This window comes from Candoia aspera, chromosome 6 (genome assembly GCF_035149785.1).
Source record: "Candoia aspera isolate rCanAsp1 chromosome 6, rCanAsp1.hap2, whole genome shotgun sequence".
In the NCBI taxonomy this organism is placed as follows: Eukaryota; Metazoa; Chordata; class Lepidosauria; order Squamata; family Boidae; genus Candoia; species Candoia aspera.
In genome coordinates, this window is record NC_086158.1 from 26,041,941 (window position 1) to 26,061,218 (window position 19,278).

The 19,278-nt window shown below is 44.9% G+C and overlaps 1 protein-coding gene across 1 annotated transcript in view; it reads right to left on the reverse strand.

The window, feature by feature from the left end:
* Window positions 1–17,524, reverse strand: part of RNF13 (ring finger protein 13) — a 67,013-nt gene extending 49,489 nt beyond the window's left edge. Inside the window, exons 1-2 of the mRNA XM_063306589.1 lie at window positions 17,410–17,524; window positions 270–396 (exon numbers count right to left, since the gene is read on the reverse strand). Coding sequence (XP_063162659.1) covers window positions 270–383 — 114 coding nt within the window. The 5' untranslated portion in view covers window positions 384–396; window positions 17,410–17,524. The remainder of the gene's footprint in view (window positions 1–269; window positions 397–17,409) is intronic.
* Between the last annotated feature and the right edge of the window lie 1,754 nt (window positions 17,525–19,278).

A 19,278-nucleotide genomic window follows, 5' to 3' on the forward strand; every position in this document is an offset into this window, starting at 1 on the left:
GAGAAAGCTGAAAAGACAATGGAGAGAACAGCAATATAAAGGGTTATTGCTTGAATGGAAAGCAAAACAAGAGAATGAGATAGTGGATGTAGCAGATGGGTGAGATAGTGGGATCAGTAGGATATGTCAGTTAGGATATGTTCTTTGAACATTTCAGCCATAGGATCTGGGGAAATACTTGGGGTTGCGTCTTACATGCACCTAGGTTTAAAGGGTAAAGAACCACTTCTGAAGAATATTTTATGCAATAAAATTCTTATAAAACTTACCGCTAAGATATCAGCCTCTACGGGCAATAGGTTTAAAAAAGCAAACAGTTGAACTGTGAGAATAGTGTAAATCTGAGTGGCAGACAACATTAACATTCCTATTGATAGTAGCATCTTAATGAAATTCCTGGAAAAAAAAAAACAGGAAGAAAAGAGAATCAGGATATGCAAAAAGCATTCACACCCTGATCTAATTGAAACATGTAGTCACTAAAATGTATTAAATGCTCTGGGATTATCCAATCATAACATGTTATGAAAGCAAACTAAATATCATATTGTTAAATAAACAGTACACCATCTAACAAGCTATTTGCAAGGGTTATTTTAAGCAGCACATGGTGACTTTAGAAATTTAAAGGTAAAAAAAGAAACTATTATGTTACTAATAGTATCATAAGAACTTGTTATTCTTTACAAACAGTCATAGAAGTATGACTGTATTAGGTGGAATCTATCACAAATGACAATAGTGCAGTACAGGTAGTCCTTGTTTAGCGACTATTCAATGGTGATGAAAAAATAACTTTATGATCAATCCTCGCATTTACAACCTTTGCAGGTCTGCAAAGCTAAGGAAAGCTGAAGTAAGAAGCACAGTTGCAGTTTCACTTAGTAACTGCTTTGCTTAACAACCAACTTGCTCGTCCCAATTGTGGTCGCTAAATGAGGACTACCTGCATGTTACTATCCCTGAATTATATGGAACATTTGATCACAGATTTTGTAAAGGCTAAGGTTGGCAAGGTGGGAAGCAATTGTTTCCAGACCAGATATGGGCATTACGCAGGCATGCAGGAACTGCTCAGCTCCAAGACCACCAAGTATTACACCAAGAATCATTTAATTCATGAATGTAGGAGGAAGAAGCCTGAGTTTAAATCCCTGAGGGTATAGAAGTCCTTTACATTTTTGCACTGGCAGTGGGCAATCATCAAACTAGATAAGTATTCTAATCTAGCTGAGATGTATTTATTTTACAAATTTACATGGCTACCAATCTTAATCAAATAACTCTGGGTGGCTAACAAGGAATAAAAACATACACATTAAAACAGCAAAAATAACAATAAAAGTCTCCAGGTAAAATAATCAATTCTTCGGTCAACACACATTGGGTTCCACTATCATCATAGCTCTCTTTTTAAGGACACCTGAAAGGCCAACAGGGTTGAGGCCTTCTGAAACTCGGGGGTGGGGATGAGGGCTGTTCCACAAGGCAGGCACTGCAACAGAGAGGCTGCATCTCTTAGGTCCCATAAGGTAACTGTTTCACACAAGTGATTTGGAGCATGGCCATCAAATCAGGTGGGATAGGCGGAGATAGGCAGTCCCCCAAGTATCCTGGCCCTGTGCTTTAGAAGTGATAACCAGCATGCTGAATTGCACCTGAAAACCTACTGAACCTATTAAAAGTCAGAGCAGCTCACATAGCAGAGGTGTTACATGGGCATAACAAGATGGTCAGTAAGCAAGGACTACCTTTATACAAAATTGCAACATGACTATGTATACCTTTATAATTAAAAGAAAACAGAATGAAATATATTTTTAAAAATAGAATCCAACAAATCAGACTTTCAACAGAATGCTGCCGCACAGAATCATGTTAAGAGTTCTGGCACTGAATTCTATTTTTTTTCTGTAAGCTGTAGGGATGGAAGAGGATTTATTTGGGGAAAGAATTCACTTTCTTTCCCTTAGGAATTTTTTTCCTAGAAGATTTTTGTTAGATCAGCAAAACTTAATTAAACCTTAATCTTTTTTTAACAGTACATTTTATTTTATTAAACATTGCAATTAAAAAATAAGAACTAATACAAACTAAGAAAAATAAAAGAATAAAAAATAAAAAGTGATGAAAAAATAGAAAAAGAAAAAAGAAAGAAAAAAGAAAAATATAGTAAAGAAAAATAAAAGAAATACATAAAGAAATGACTTCCCCCTTCATCAAAAGTATAAACAATTTTAGTAACTTATCACCGTCTCTTAAATACAACAAATGATCTCTTCTTCCCTTATTCCATCTCTTATCTAAAAATAAATCCTTAAAACCTCATTGTTCAGTCCTAGTCAGCAAAAGTCCATTAAGGGTTACCAGAGACAACAACATATCTATTTTAACCTTGATCAAATAAACCAACTTTATATTCCTTCCTTTTACTTTTAATAATCTTGATCTTTAGACCCTTCAAATCAAATTGTAGAACTTGATTTCTTTTCATTTTTTCTCTGTCCCTTCTCACAAAATCCTTCAAAACTCTTTTGAAAATCAAATACAGGAAAGTTGTCCAGGTCACACTTGGTTTGTTATTTGTATATCCCTTTTATTTATTTTTCCTCTTTTTTTGTTTATTCGTTTAGTCGCTTCCGACTCTTCGTGACTTCATGGGCCAGCCCACGCCAGAGCTTCCTGTCGGTCGTCAACACCCCCAGCTCCCCCAGGGACGAGTCCGTCACCTCTAGAATGTCATCCATCCACCTTGCCCTTGGTCGGCCCCTCTTCCTTTTGCCCTCCACTCTCCCTAGCATCAGCATCTTCTCCAAGGTGTCCTGTCTTCTCATGATGTGGCCAAAGTATTTCAGTTTTGCCTTTAATATCATTCCCTCCAGTGAGCAGTCTGGCTTTATTTCCTGGAGGATGGACTGGTTTGATCTTCTTGCAGTCCAAGGCACTCTCAGAATTTTCCTCCAACACCACAGTTCAAAAGCATCGATCTTCCTTCGCTCAGCCTTCCTTATGGTCCAGTCTCACAGCCATATGTTACTACAGGGAACACCACTGCATTAACTATGCGGGCCTTTGTTGTCAGTGTGATGTCTCTGCTCTTAACTATTTTATCGAGATTTGTCATTGCTCTTCTCCCAAGGATTAAGCGTCTTCTGATTTCCTGACTGCAGTCAGCATCTGCAGTAATCTTTGCACCTAGGAATACAAAGTATTCCTCTTTTTTAAAAATTATTAATTGTTCAAATGGGACGCGGTGGCGCTGCGGGTTAAACCGCTGAGCTGTCGATCGGAAGGTCGGCGGTTCGAAACCGCGCGGCGGGGTGAGCTCCCGTTGCTCGTCCCAGCTTCTGCACACCAAGCAGTTCGAAAACATGCAAATGTGAGTAGATTAATTGGTACCGCTTCGGCGGGAAGGTAACGGCGTTCCGTGAGTCATACTGGCCACATGACCCGGAAGTGTCCTATGGACAACGCCGGCTCCAAGGCTTTGAAACGGAGATGAGCACCGCCCCCTAGAGTCGGACACGACTGGACTTTACGTCAAGGGAAACCTTTACCTTTACCTTTATTAATTGTTCAAGATATAATTAAGGCACATAACACAGAATATAAGATCGACGAATACAAGTCTTAAGACATCAGGTGGTTTCACTTGTATATCCAGTGTAGCATCTTTTTTTTATATCATTCTTGTAACCTGTCATTTTTAAATCCACTTTCAGATCAGTCACAGTCTTGTCTGGTAAAACCTGTCCCTTTCCATAACATATTTTAAACACAGTCTGTCTATAATGGCAGACACTCTTAAAGTTAATTTCTGGGTCCACTGTTCACAAATATCCCTCAATATGTCCAATGTTAAAGTATTTTGCTCTATTCTCTATTACTAAGTTAAATTTAAGTGTTCTTCTCCTTTAACTGTAATATTTAGTTCCTTCTGGTTCCTTCTAGTGTCCAATCTTCAAAATCCTATCCTATCACATTTTATTTTAAGTATTCCCATATATAAACCTTTCATTGTCACCTTTACATTCTTCTCTAATGCACTCAGTAATTCATCATAAACAATCAAATCGATTCTGCTTTTCAATTTGTTTTGCAAGTATATAAATGAATAGATTTATGTTAAAAGTATGACTTTGAAAGAGACCTTTTTCTAAACAGTATTACTTTCTGAACAAGCACCATTCCTTTTTTCCTAAATTCCCTTGTCTCAATCCCGTCATTCATGTTATTTAAAAATAACAGAATTATTTTTCCCAGATTGCATCCATTCAGAATGATATCCCTCAACTTTTTTTTTTTTTTTTTTGCTAAAACCCATCCCTGTTTTTTCCATTATCACCATTCACAGGTGTTAATGTACCCTGGCTTTGCCTTACCATGTTGTATTAACTTACTTACTTAATAGCTTAATGGATGAGTCTACAGATAAGTCCATGGTTTTAGTGTTGTTTTTTTAATCCGTTCAATTGTGTCTGATTCTCGGAGACTGCTTGAACAAGTCCCTGAAGTTTTTTTGGCAAGATTTTTGGAAGTGCCTTGCCATTGCCTCCATCCTAGGGCTGAGAGAAAGTAACAGGCCCAAGGTCACCCAGCTAGCTTCATACCTAAGGTGGGACTAGAACTCACAGCCTCCCAGTTTCTAGTCTGGTGCCTTAACCACTACACCAGACTGGCTCTAAGTCCATGAGTAATCTTACTTAGTTTGTATAACACAGTGAACATAAACTAAACATACTACTTCAGTTGGTGTAAGACACTGTACCACAAATTGACAACTACAATGTGTGAATCAAGTCAATTGTGTTTTACCCAATAGATCATCAATAAACCAAACATGTCTTCTTAGATAAACATTTTTCTTAGATAAGTAAATCTATAGCAGTCAAAAATATAGTTGAGAAAACTGCCAACTCACTTTATGACAATTAAGTTTACTGTGGCCTGTCTTAAGTGTCTATTCTCATTATACAGTGCTTTTCAAGATAACTTTTGTATTTAAGATGATGTAAAACACTTTTAAAACTCAGATACCATGTTATGCTTTATATCTGATGCTAAGCACAAAGAATGGATGTCTTGAGGTTACTGGACCCAGAATGGAGATTCACACTCAAAAGTAATAAAAATTAATAATAAAAATTAATAATAACAGCTCAGATACCTTACATACTCCAACAACAGAATAATCTTTTACAAGGTAACTTGAATAGCATGTTGATAAACAAGAATCCTGCATCTCAACCACACCTTCCTGATTTAGGCTAGGCTATTTCTGAATACTTAACAAGCAGATAACAAAATGTTATGGGTTTTGCTTTAGAGAAGAGAGGACTGCACTGAACTGATACGTCTTGAATCCCAGGCCTGGGGATTATACATTAAAATTGTCTACTTCACAATGATTTTGATCAAATGAGAAACATACTTATCTACAATGCTTCTCTAGAAAACTCATAATTAGATATCTCAAGTCAGGCGTCTCAGGTGACACAGGCTCCAATACCATGTAATATTCCCCTGATTTAGCTCCTTATATAACACTAGGCATATTGGCCAGCTCTGACTTGTATTGTTTTTTTTTTCTATTTGTATCCTACTCTATCCATCAGAGAGATTTCCAGTTTGGATCTTTCTTCCTTGCCAAGAAAGAATAATTCTCCTGCACTATATTCAACTAAATCTGAGAACTGAACACTTTAAGTCAAGAATCAAATATTTAGTTGATTCATTTGTTTCAGAAACATATCAAAAGCAGCACTCAGGCACACAGTAATGATCATGCACCAAACTGAAACATTAGTTTTACTGTCAGTAGATGCTGTCTGGGTTGGAAGCAGTTATTCAGGAAGGGAGTTCTGGTTTGTGAGATGACTTTTTGGAGAAGACACTTCTGTTATACGGATCTGGGGATGTAGGGATAGATGGAATAGAAGAATGTCATAAAGGATGACAAATATGTATTAGGAATAATTTCCTAAAGGTAAGAACAGTCTGGTGCATAGGTTGACTCATGAAATGCTAAGTTACCCTTCACTGGAGAAAGTCAAACTGAAGGTAGACAGCTATCTGTCCGAAATGCTTTCACAGACCCTGCACTGAGAAGGGGTTGGATGAGATCATTTGTGAAGTCCCTTCCAATTCTATGATTCTAAGACGGAAGAGTCTGAAGAGTCCAACTGTAGAGTTGGAAGGAGGTCAGGTATAAGTGACTGGGGGTGGGGGGATGTGATGCTGGAATAAAGAAACAAAGGAGTTGTGACTAATCCAACATAGAGTTGTTGACAGAACTAAGCTGTCCCCAGACAACTATGGTGTCAGTGAAGCATAGCAGAGTTGGTGTTGGATCCCCCTTGAATAACAACTGTTGGGGAGTGGAACAGAATGGTAGCTACCATTCTCAAGCAGCCACAAGCAAGACAAGGGCAATGGTGGAGACTATTCAGAGAAATGATAGAACCTAAACTGCTGCTATCTTGCCCAAACCTGGTGAGAGGTGAAAGTTGAGATGAAGAGGACAAATGGCACAAACAATGAAGGTCAGGGCAAACGTGAGTTGGCAGTTGGGAATTGCTTCAGTGGAGGATTTTGGAGTCATGTCTGGAGACAGGGAGGGTGAAGCTGAAAGAATAGAAGAATGGACTGAGCTAGCAAATATCAGATCTGGACACAATAATTCTATTTTCATCCATAATTTGGTGATCATGGAAGTCTTAGATCTGATGTGTATCACTGAGATCTGGTTGGGCAATGATAGGGATGTAATCCTACCAGAGCTACCTCCTTCCAGGTTTCAGGTCCTGCAGTAGGCGTAACATCAAGGCTGGGGAAGAAGAATCATTGCAATCATTGAAGAGACTTTACAGTGAACTGCAAGATGCCTGACAAAGACTAAATAAAAGTGCCTGTACAGGTGGTCCTTGCTTACTGACCACACCTTCAGTGACTGTTCAAAGTTATGCCGGTGCTGAAAAAGGAGACTTACAACTGGTCCTCGAAATTCCAGCTGTCCCAGCACCCCCACAGTCACATGATCACAATCTGGGCACTTGAGAACCAGCCTGCACTTACGACAGTTGCAGTGTCCTGCAGTCCTGAGATTGCCATTTGTGACCTTTCTTGCTGGCTTTCCACAAGCAAAGTCACCGGGAAGCCAGCAGGGAAGGTGTAATGGTAAGTGGGAATGATCTTGGGAGATGGGAGGAAGAGATGCTGCTGTCTAGGGAATGGTCTAATAAAAGAGGGCATAGCCCACAGCTGCATAACAGAGAAAGAAACTCAGAAATGAACCTCCCTAACTTGTCAGGCTGTAAGAGAGATGGCAGGAGATTTGTACTTTCAGAATTTCAAGATTCTGTCAATGTAGCCTTACAATAAAGTAGAATTAGCTCATCTGGTTGTTTTTCCTGTCTGGTCTACTTAGGAAGGCTGACAGAAGGTCACAAGTTGCTCCAATAAGTCACATGCAAACTCCCCCACCTGGCAGCAGCCACCCCTCGCTCTGCTGTGTTCAAGCTGCCTTGATTGCTGGCCTGCTTGTGAGCTGCCTGAGACTTGCTTAAAAACCTACAATCCTCACTTAACAAAGATAATGGGAAGTGCCTGGATTGCTGTCACTAAGTAATGTGGTCACGTGACATCGCGCTTTATGAACACATCACTTAGCAACAGAAATTCTGGTCCCAATTACTGTTGTTAATCAAGGACTACCTGTATGTGAAGATGGGACAGAGATACAAGCTGAGGTTGTTCCTGGTGTGCCAACTGCCCTGCTGCTCAACAGCCCTAAATGAGATCTTTGACTCATCTTGGGGCTGATACTGGAGAACCTAAAATTTGGTTTGGGGAAACCAGAATTTCCATGCCTTGGGACAGGGAACTGGGTCAGAGATTTCACATGAAAGCCGGCTGGGTGACTTTGGGCCAGTCACTCTCTCTCAGCCCAACTCACCTCACAGGCTTGTTGTGGGGAAAACAGGAGGAGGAAAGAGTATTTAGGTATGTTCCCCACCTTGAGTTATTTATAAAAATAATGGATTTTTATTGGATTTTATTGGGTCTCAGGCAGAGCCTGACATAAAGCTGAGTGTCATTTAAAACGAATCTCGCCGGTCTCCACTGGAAAAAAATTTCTGCGGGAGAGAACACTGGCGATGACGGAACCGGGGACGGCCATGGAGTCGGCGCTTCAGACCGGAGACGCGAAAGACGCAACGCAAGTGGGAGAGACGACCAGACAGCTTCTGGAGTCGGCGTGCCCGAGATGGGACACGGGCTCCCTCCCTGCCCACACCGCACCCCAGTTCCAAACCTGGAGCTCCAGCCCGGAGTGGAGAGCCCTGATGGAAGAGGAAATCGGGAGCCAACAACTCTTCACTTGGGACGGCGGAACGGGACCCCGGCCGGGGGCATCCTACACCACCTGGAGACTCCACTACCCCCAAACGCCCAAGAGGGAAGTCGAAGGACTGCCGATCGGGCAGCAACCGGCAGCACCGAGGAAGGACGACCCTGTCACACCCGACAGGTTCAGAGCCCTGGAGTCCAAGGTACAGGCCTGGAACACATGCTCCAGTCCATGGCATCGGTGATGAGCGAGCTCGCAAAGACTGCTACTGCACAGGGGGTAGGGGGGATCGTGGCACCCCACCCACCCTATCGACAACCCCGAGAGGAAGGGGCCAAGCACGGGACTCTTTCTCAGGGCCCCGTGGTCCCATTCCGGTGGGGGTCATCCCAAGCCACCCACAGGTGGGGGTCTCGCAACATGGGGGGTTCGCCAAGGACTTCCCCGTGAAATTTGACGGAGACCCCACGAACCTGTCGTTCTTCGTGACGAACGCCACGAACTACATGATCCAATATGGACATTGCTTTGCAACGGAAGGGGCCAAAATCTCAGCAGTGGCCACAAAACTCAAGGGCAGGGCTGCGGACTGGTACGTCCAGATGTCAGAGTCCGGAGCCCCAGCCCTGGCTACCTTCCATACCTTCCTAGCTGCTCTAAAGAGGTACTTCGAAGACCCCCTGGCAAAGGAAAGGGCCAAGAGCACCCTTAAAGGACTTGGCCAAAGACAAAAAGCAGTGGCAGACTACGCCCTTGAATTTAAGGTCCTAGTGGGGAAAATCCCGGAATGGTCCGAGGTCACCTTGATTGACATGTTCAAGGATGGCCTCAACCATGAGGTGTTGCAATGGGCACTATACAGAGACGATCCAGACTCCCTGCACGAGTGGATCTGTCTTGCCAGGAAGGCTGAGCACACCCAGCGCACCTTCACGCTAGCGACCGAGAAAGATGGACCCCCTCCCAGCGGGAAAGGGCCAGTTCCACAGGCGGGCTCGACATGGGATGCGGAGTGATGTCGGTTTGCCCGCGGGCAATGTGTCAGGTGTGGGAAGACGGGCCACTGGGCAGCTGAATGCCCCAAGGCCAGAATGACAGATCGCCGGCCCAGACCAACGCAGAAGGTGCCGCACAAGCCACCCAACCCTCCCAGACGGCTGACAGGAGTGCTAGCGACCCCGGACGAGGAAGAGGACACCTACCTCGCAGGGGACGTGCTGGACGCTCAGGAGCAGCCAGCAGGAAACGCCTTCCACCTGCCCTAAGCAGCGCTGCCGGGCAGGTGGTGAAGAATGGGCGCGACACCCCCAGGGTGAGTGGGGATTGTCCCATCCTGGCAGGGGAAATCGAACTGACCTACGGCCCCAAAGCCATCACGGTCGGAGCTTTGGTGGACTCTGGGTGCTCCAGAAACCTGATCCACCCGGACATTGCCACCGCATTAAACCTACCCTGCTTCCCCCTCCCAAAGCCACTGATCTTTCAGCAACTCGGCTCCACGGCGGGGGGGGGGGACCAGTCACCCAGCGTACAAGGAAGGTCACCCTGAAAATGGGCACCCACAAGGAGATCATAGACTTCGTGGTCACCCCGGTAGGCAAGCCCATAGTGGTGTTGGGGATCCCCTGGCTAACCCGCCAAACCCCTACATTAATTGGAGGACCCGTTCGATAACATTCGAGGACGGGTTCTATCAGGCGCCAGCAAGGGAGAAATCCTCCGCTTTGACTGTGGGGAGGGCTGAGATCATCGACCACCAAGCCCACGCTTCTCCCCCCCGGAAGAACTGCCGGAGCAATACTCGGACTTCGCCGACGTCTTCGGGGAGGAGGAGGCGGACCAATTACCCCCCCATCGCAAGACGGACTGTGCAAATGAACTGCTCCCGAACGTCCCACTACCCAAGCCCAAAATTTACCCCATGACTCAGAGGGAACTGGCGGCGCTGCAAGACTTTTTAGACAAAAACCTCGCTAGTGGCTTCATCGAACCGGCAAACTCACTGGTTGGAGCGCCCGTCCTATTCCGGGAGAAGAAGGACGGCACCCTGAGACTATGCACAGATTACCGCGGGTTAAATTCCACCTCCCTGTCAAACAAATACCCTCTCCCCCTCGTAAAAGATATGCTGGCACACTTGTCAAAGGGAAGGGTGTTTTCCAAACTCGACCTCCACGAGGCGTACTACCGAATTCGCATCAGGGAGGGGGACGAGTGGAAAACGGCGTTCAACTGTCCCTTGGGCTCCTTCCAGTACAAGGTACTGCCTTTCGGTCTTGCGGGGGCCCTGGGGGTCTTCATGCAACTAATCAACGAGGTGCTGCATGAACATCTGTTCAAAGGAGTCTTAGTTTACCTAGATGATGTCCTAATCTACTCTAAGACTCAGAGGGAACACGAGAGATTAGTGAGACAAGTTCTCACTAAGATCCGGAAAGCCAAACTCTACGCTAAGCTCTCCAAGTGCGAATTTCACAAGTCGCGCTTGGATTACTTCGGGTACAAAATCTCAGACAAGGGCATAGAAATGGACCCTGCAAAGGTTCAGGCTGTCTTGAGCTGGGAGCACCCACGCACCCGGCGCCAGCTTCAAAGTTTCCTTGGGTTCGCAAATTTCTATAGGTCCTTCGCAAAAGGGTTCGTTGAAATTGCCCTGCCCTTGACCGATCTATTTAAGACCAAAGGTGTCGGGGAGACACGCAAGGTCAAAAACCCAGGGGCCGTACTTAATTGGACTCCCGACTGTCAAACCGCTTTCGACAGACTGAAAGCGCTGTTCACAGCGGAGCCAATCCTGTCCCACCCTGACCCCGAACGGCCTTTTGTTGTGCAGGCTGACGTCTCCGACTTTTCAACTGGGGCTATCCTACTGCAAAGGATTCCGCTGGAATCCTGAAGCCCTGCGCCTATCTCTCCCGGAGATTTTCCGAGACAGAGAGGCGCTGGCACGTGTGGGAGAAAGAGGCATTTGCGGTTAAAGCAGCACTGGAGGCTTGGCGTCACCTTTTGGAAGGGGTGACTTGCCCTTTCGAGGTCTGGACAGACCACTGCAACCTAGAGGTGCTCCATACGCCCCGGCGCCTCAGTCCCAAACTGATACGCTGGGCTCAGTTTTTCAGCCGGTTCAAATTCCAGCTGAAGTTCATCCCAGGAAAAAAGAATTTCCTGGCAGATGCACTCTCCCGACTACCCCAGGACGCGTAGCCTATCTCTGACGTCGTAGGGACTGTGCTTTCTGACTCCCAATTGGGTTTAGCAGCTGTCACCCGGAGCCGCGCTCGGGGACAGCCTTCCCCCCCCTCGCAAACGACTCCGGCACAGCCCGCCCCGAGCCACAGGCAACCACAGATGCCAGGTGGGTTATGTACAGATTTTATAACAGCATTAAAATCTGACCCCTGGCTCCTCGCCAACCCTAACAAAGTGACTATGGAACAGGACCTCGCCTGGTGGAGGGAAGGTTATATGTCCCTGACTCACAAAGACCGACTATCCTCAGCAGGTCACATGATAGCAAACAGGCTGGTCACTTTGGGTTCCTAAAATCCCTCCACCTAACTTGACACCAATTTTGGTGGCCCTCGCTGAGGAAGGACGTCAAAACGTATGTGGCGTCCTGCCCTGTGTGTGCGATGGCCAAGCGACCGGCCGGTAAACCCCAGGGGCTGCTGCAGTCCGTGGCTGCACCTTCACGCCCTTGGGATGAAATCTCGATGGATTTCATCATGGATTTACCGCCCAGCCAAAAGAAAACGGTTATCTGGGTAGTCAAAGACTACTTCTCAAAACAAGCCCATTTTATCCCCTGTGCCTCGATCCTGTCAGCACAACAGCTGGCAAAACTCTTCCTGGTACATGTGTACCGCCTCCACGGCTGCCCCTCCCACTTGGTGACCGATAGGGGCACACAATGTACCTTGAGGTTTTGGCGGGCTTTTTTGAAACTAATAGGTACCCAGCAGGCCCTGTCAACCTCCTGGCATCCCCAGACGGACGGATCTACAGAGATCCTTCATGCCACACTGGAACAATTCCTCCGCTCCTATATAAATTACCACCAGGACGACTGGGTGAACTTACTCCCGTTTGCAGAGGTCGCATACAATAACGCGATACATCAAAGCACGGGACAAACCCCTTTGGGGTGGTGTTGGGTCGGGAATTCGTCCCCATCCCAGAGCTCCCTCAGCCCCCGTCCCCAGCAGTGGCCGCCTGTGACTGGGGTTCAAAACTCGCAGACTCCTGGCCCGTCATCAAGGACGCGCTTACGGAGGCACAAGCCGCATACAAACTGCAGGCAGACAAGCACCAGCGCCAACAACCAACTTTTCGGGTGGGGGACCTGGTTTACCTATCCACCAAATTCATTAAATCACCGCAACCGTCTAAGAAACTGGCCCCCAAATTTATTGGGCCATTCCAGGTGACACAAATCGTGAACCCAGTCACGGTGCGCTTGGACCTGCCCCATAATTTAAAGCAGCTGCACCCGGTGTTCCACTGCAGCTTGCTCAAGCCAGCAAGTGACTCCTCCCGGTGGCACCCACACACTCCCCCCCCCCCGTTATGCTAGACGGACAGCAACATTTCGAGGTCAAGGAGGTACTCGACTCCCACAAACTGCGGGGCTCCCTCCAATACCTGGTAAAATGGAAACACTTTCCACACCCTGAGTGGGTCGCTGCCCGCGACATCCAGGCTCCCGAGCTAATCCGCAACTTCCATACTGCATATCCCTCCAAACCCTCGGCTTGATTTTTCTCAGGGGGGGCAGTATGTCATTATCGCCGTTGCGATGTTTGTGACATCGCAACGGCTTGCATGACAATACAAGGATATGGGTCCCTGGCTGATAAGGCAAGGGCAATAGAAGAACACAAAAAGCAGTAATGGGTTTAAAGAAACAATGTAACGACCAAGGCCGGCAACCCAGGAAGCAACAATAAAAGGTAACTGACAAGAAATTGAATAACAACCGAACAGGCGAGGTTCAGAAGGGCGCGCCCGGGCTTTTGAGGAATTAGAAGCCTGATCACCCGGCAATGGATCATCACCGCACAGGAAGGCGATTGAGGCGATGCCCGGGGCGCAGGGGGCTGGATGACCTCTCACCTGGCAAGGACGAACTGCTGGGACTCGTGGGGCGCACCTGGGGTAAGGTGGGGTGGAGCGCTGACCGGCGCGGGTTATTGAAATCCCGTTCCGGCGCGCTCCCCTCACTCTCAGCTTTCTAAGGGCATGCGTTCTATTCCCAAATAAAACCAGAACCTAAAGTCTACTCTAGCGTCTGTGTTTTTATTGGGTCTCAGGCAGAGCCTGACAACCGGGCTCATCACCCTCCCTACTCCTGTTTAATATCTACATGAAGCCCCTGGGTGAGGTATCATCAGTATGCAGATGATACCTTGCCATGGAGCCTCTGTCTCGATGGGTGAAGGCTGTGGGGATCTGGATGGGGAAGAATAGGCTTTAGTTCAATCTTAGCAAGACTGAGTGCCTCTGGATTTTAGGGTTTCTAGATTCTGGGGATCTTCCATCATTAGCTCTTGATGGGGTTCCACTCCCCAAACAGAACCCATGTGCAAATTGGGGGTCCTCCTGGACTTGTGCCTCCTGTTTGAAGAACAGGTGACAGCTGTGACCAGGAAGCTTTTTCACAGCTTTGTGCTGTGTGGCAATTGCACCCATTCCTGGACTGAAGGGCTCTGCTCACACTCGTGCTTCAATCACCTCCTAGTTGGACTATTGCAATGTGCTTTACATGGGGCTGCCCTTGATGAGCATCCAGAAGCTGCAGCTGGTGCAAACTGCAGCAGTGCAGGCAATTACATGCACTCATCAATTAGCAGATATTATTACCCCTCTGCTCCGCGAACTGCATTGTTTGCCAATGTGCTTCCAACCTCAATTCAAGCAGCTGGCAACTATTTATAAAGCCCCTCATGGCATGGAGCTGGGTTATTTGAGGGAGCACCATCTCCCTGATTATGGTTTACCCATCCCATCAGATCTGGCAGGACAGGCATGCTATGGGTCTGGTCTATTAAAAAGTGCATCTGGCAGGACCCAGGAAGAAAGCCTTTTCTGTTGTGGTGCTCCCTCTTCAGAACACCATTCCCCCCAGAGTTTAGTTTAGCTCTAACATGTAGCCTTTCAGACAGCTCTAAAGACTTGGTTATGCCAGGATATGGGCAGCTAAATTTACGAGGCAACAAACACACCTTTGAGGGAATGAATGATGTCGCCTGCTTTGCAAGAGGCAGTGGTACAACCTTTCTTGGACAGATCAACTTCTGCCCGGTTTCAACCTTTCCTTTTGTGAAAATTAGGTTTCACATGACCAGAGAAAAACAACCTGAGATAAGGCCTGTCTGTTATCAAGAGAGCCATCTAGCTTGGGTAAGAGAAACTAGCACTAGTATTTGAACACAGGCAGGTAGCTTGCTGGAATAATTAAAATGGTAGACTAGAAATTGGGAGAGTGTGAATTCTAGTTCTCCTTTAGGCATGGAAGCTGGCTAGATGACTTTGGGCCACCTCACAGGGTTGTTGTAGTAGGAAAAATAGGAGGGACCATTGTATACACCACCTTGAGTTGTACAAAATAAAGATGAGATAGAAATCTAGTAATTAAACAAACACCGATTACATTATAAACAGGACTCCCATTTGATATACAGCAGTAACTGGAATGCTTCTGTAACGGCTTCTTAGCTTTTCTGCAATAAACTACTTATCAGGAGTTTAGGGATTCTTGTGTATGCCTGTTTAAATGGTTCCAATCCAGCCTGCCAGAAAAATCCTAACATCTTCTTAGAGAAGACCGTTGAGAAGATTTTCTTTCCTAAACCTTTAAATTCAAGGGGGTTATTACAGGAATTATTAATCTTCAAGAACTACCACCTAAGTTTGCTAATATGCTTCTTTATTCTCCATCTTTGATTTTCCTTTTTTTGTAATATATCCTATTGTTCTCCCATGAGCCAACACTCTTGTCTTTAGTATGCATATATTGCTTAGTAAATGTTAACCACGTTATAAATAGTATCAAATCCTATTCTAAATCAAGCTGCAAAAGCAAATGATATTCCCAGCATCTATGGCACACACATGTATCACAAACACACATCTAAGTGTAAGGAGAAAATCTGCAATATAGATAGTATCTTCTCTGTGGCAGGATCAGACTGTGAGATTCCTACATTTTATGACAATGAAATGCCAGTATTATCACATACACACAAATATAAGGCTACTGGATCTTCCTAATGAGCTGGGCAGTTAATAGCATCTTGTTAGGCAGGAGGAGAGTCGCAAGAATGCTCAAGACCTCAGTAATCACCAGCACAAATAACAATAATTGTTTTAACCTATCTATACTGATAGTATATCACCATGGTCATGTGCAAAAAGAATGGACTTTTGAAGCATGTGAAATTTGTTACACAAAGAAAGTACAATGTTATTTTCATCTACTCCATAGTCATAGCAATCAAATCCAACATTTCCAGGATTGTAGCTTCAGTTGTAAAATCCATCCCATTTCAATGGTGACAAAAACTGAATAAAAATCATCCCAATACAGTTATGAAACTTTTTGTTTAACTTTCAATTTATCCATTCATCTAATCCTGAACAGCAAAAACAATAGCATAATTCTTAAAAGATGCTCAGGCTTTACCAAATTTCTAAGCTTGGCCCCTGATTGATAGGAAAACTTAATCTGAAAACCCTTTTCTTTCTTTTCTGCCTAAATGCTATATTTAGAACAATATTTCTACATAATGGGAACAATTTCAATTTCTTTTGAAAAAGCAACCACTCACCTTTTGGCACCAGGCAATTTATTAATAATCTAATCTATGGGTCAAAACTATGATATATATAGAGATAGACACAGAAACTGACTTTCAGTGAAATCACATCAGGAGCATACCCTAAGATTTGGTAGTGTTTGAACTCTCCAACCAGTCTATCCCTTGGCCAAAAAAGTCATTGGCCACTGGAGCTCAACAATCTGAAGGCACCAGGTTGGGGAAAGCTGCATTACAGATTGCTCTAGCGGTAGAATTAATCTGAGATTTCCCAAGAATATTAACTTGAAACTTTTGAACATCAGTTTATATTTCTGGAACTACTCAAACCCTTCTCCTGCATAAACATCCAGAAAAGTGATTGTGGCCTCAAAAGTCACTCCCTGTATTTGAAAACTTACACGAAACTTTAAAGGCAAATAACTGAACAGCTACATAACGATATCCAAAGTGTACTGAATTTTTTACTCGCTCTTGATTCAAGGTGACCAAAGTTGGAGAAGAGATCGAGGCAACCCGTACCGGCCGCCGCAACTAAGCGCCTTACGAAGTAGCTGTGAATGATTTGCTATCACTTTCAACGAAGTGCATAAACTATCCTGCGCCAGCTAAGCCCAATAGAGGGCCCTAAAAAAAAGTCATGCCATCACAAACATTCACTGCATCACAAAGACGCCACAATCACACCTGCAACCGCGTCCAACTTCTGCTTATTGGAAAAATAAGCGAGAATCCACTCGCGCGCGGTGAAACTTCAGCAACCCAAAACAGAGCGATATCAAGATTCTTCATCCAACGCGCTGCGAAAATGATTTTGGGACGAAGCTCGCGGGTACCGTATCCACGCGGGGCTCGCGGTTCTCCCCGAGGACCTACCTAAACCACAAAACGAGGAAGCAAACGAAGGCGAAAGCTAGCAGAAAAAGTCAAGCGAAAGTTAGCCCATCGGTTTCTTCGGAGAAAACAGCCCAGAGCCGCCCTCGCTCTTTTTCGTCGTGCACAACCAAAATCGTGCAATAGAAGCTCCGGCGCTTGGAACGACCAGCAAGGGAGAAGAGGAATCAACGTCGGGGGGGCGGGGGAGAGAGGCAACAAAATCACGCCCTGGAAGGCAGTAGATTCCCCGCCTCTCCCAACGACAAGCTCAAGGAATAACCCCATACGCTCAATCGGAGGCCAGCTCCGGAGAGAAGGCCAGGCGCGCCCACGACCACAAAGGCCCAGGTCGGAAGGAAGGACCCTTACCGAAAAGGGAGACAATCCCAGACCAGAAGAAGGACGCAGAGCACCTCAGCCAGAAGCCATAATCAAGCTCCCTCTCCGTCCGTCAGCAAGCCAGCCCGAGAGCTGCGGAAATCCCACCTCCGTTCGCGGGCGGGCCCGCGCATAGGCACAGAGGGCTAACCGGATGGCGAGGATTGGCTTTCTCCGCCTGTCACTCACAAACTGGACGGTGTTTGCGCACGGCTGCTCGCACGTGACGACTAGTGGGGAGGGGTGGGACTTGAGTGCAGCGGCCACCTCCCGAGAGATGCTGGATTGGCAACGAGAGGAGGGAGGTGAGGATAAAAGAAGGATGGGAGGAGATTAGGGTTAATTGCAGGTGTCTTGGAATCTGTTTTTTCCTGTGTCAGACTTTAATTGGGGAGTACAACGATAATGAATGTGGGTTTTTTTATTGAAGGCAATGCTTGGGCTGACACATTGTGCTAAACGGCAGCGTAATCCTAATTTACTGAGTAAAGTGTAATTGGTAGAATTTATGCAACGTATTAAACTATACACCGAAGTTGAGAAGCAAGAATTAGTGAGTGTACTGGCTGTGCTTACACAGCATGCACACTGAATCATGTTTTATTTGTTTTACCGATGTTCAGGGTTCGCTTAATGCACTTAACTCTAGACCACAGAGGCTGATTTTGGACAACGTAGTAAATCAGCAGAGGATAGGTTCACACATCAGGCTAAGACATATTTGTTTTTATTAAATGATAAAGTGATGTAAATCATTAAGTAACAAGCCATCATTTATTAAATAAACTATAATTAGCTAGGTTCACACCATAGTTCTCCATCATAGATTATGAACTGTAGCCGCTGAGTTCATATTGCACTAAATCATAGTAAGGATTCTGTGTATTGTATCATATACTCCCAGGAAATAGGCTTGTTTCATAGAATATTCCATATTAATAAATACCTTAAGAGTTTTAAGAGTATGCCTTCCTGAATGTGTAGGGATTATTATTTTTGTCTTCAATATTAAGGAGTTCCCACTCCCAGCATATCTAAGATTATAGAGTCATGCTTTTATGTGAGAAAGAAGCATAGATTATAGACATTTTGTAGAAAGTAAGCCTAGTTAAAAGAAGGAGTTTGCTAATAATGAGTAAAAGTTTAGGATGTCCTTCCCAAATCTGATACCTTCCATTAAACAATAATTCCATAATTTGGTCACAAACTGGGAGTTGAAGTCCTACAGGTTTGGAGAGCACCAGGTCAGGGAGTTGGCACAGGAGAAAATAAAGTTCATCATAGTGATTAAAATAAAATATATCTTAAGGGGCGAAAAAGATCAGTATAATACAATATTAGTATAAAACAAGCAGTAATTATTTTGTGGATAATTAATTTTCTGTTGGATCAGGAGTTGTTTAAGTATCATTTAATGTCTGCTCTGCAATTGTTTATGTACAGTATTTAATTCAGTTCCGTTGCATGCTTCTAGTGCAAATATCTCATTCAGATAATCATAACAATATCAAAATGCACACGTGCTAAGGCAATTACAAATTGTGCAATTTCCTGATATTCCTGTCAGGAAGCATAAGAATAATCTATTACTCTGGCCTAAATATCAACAAAGTTTTTAAAATGCACCAAGGGTGGCTGGCAAGAAAAATAAAAAATACTGGAAAATATGAAAAATCAGTCGTTATTTAGCTCTGACTCTAGTGTATAGCTTTCTTGTAAATGTTGGCATTAGGAAAAAAGTCCATGCAGTCATTATCTTAACTCCTTAAAATATCTCTAATCTCCTGGTGATTACTGTAGGGCCAGAGAGCCAGTTTGGTCTAGTGGTTAAGGTGCTGGGCTAGAAACCAGAAGTCTATT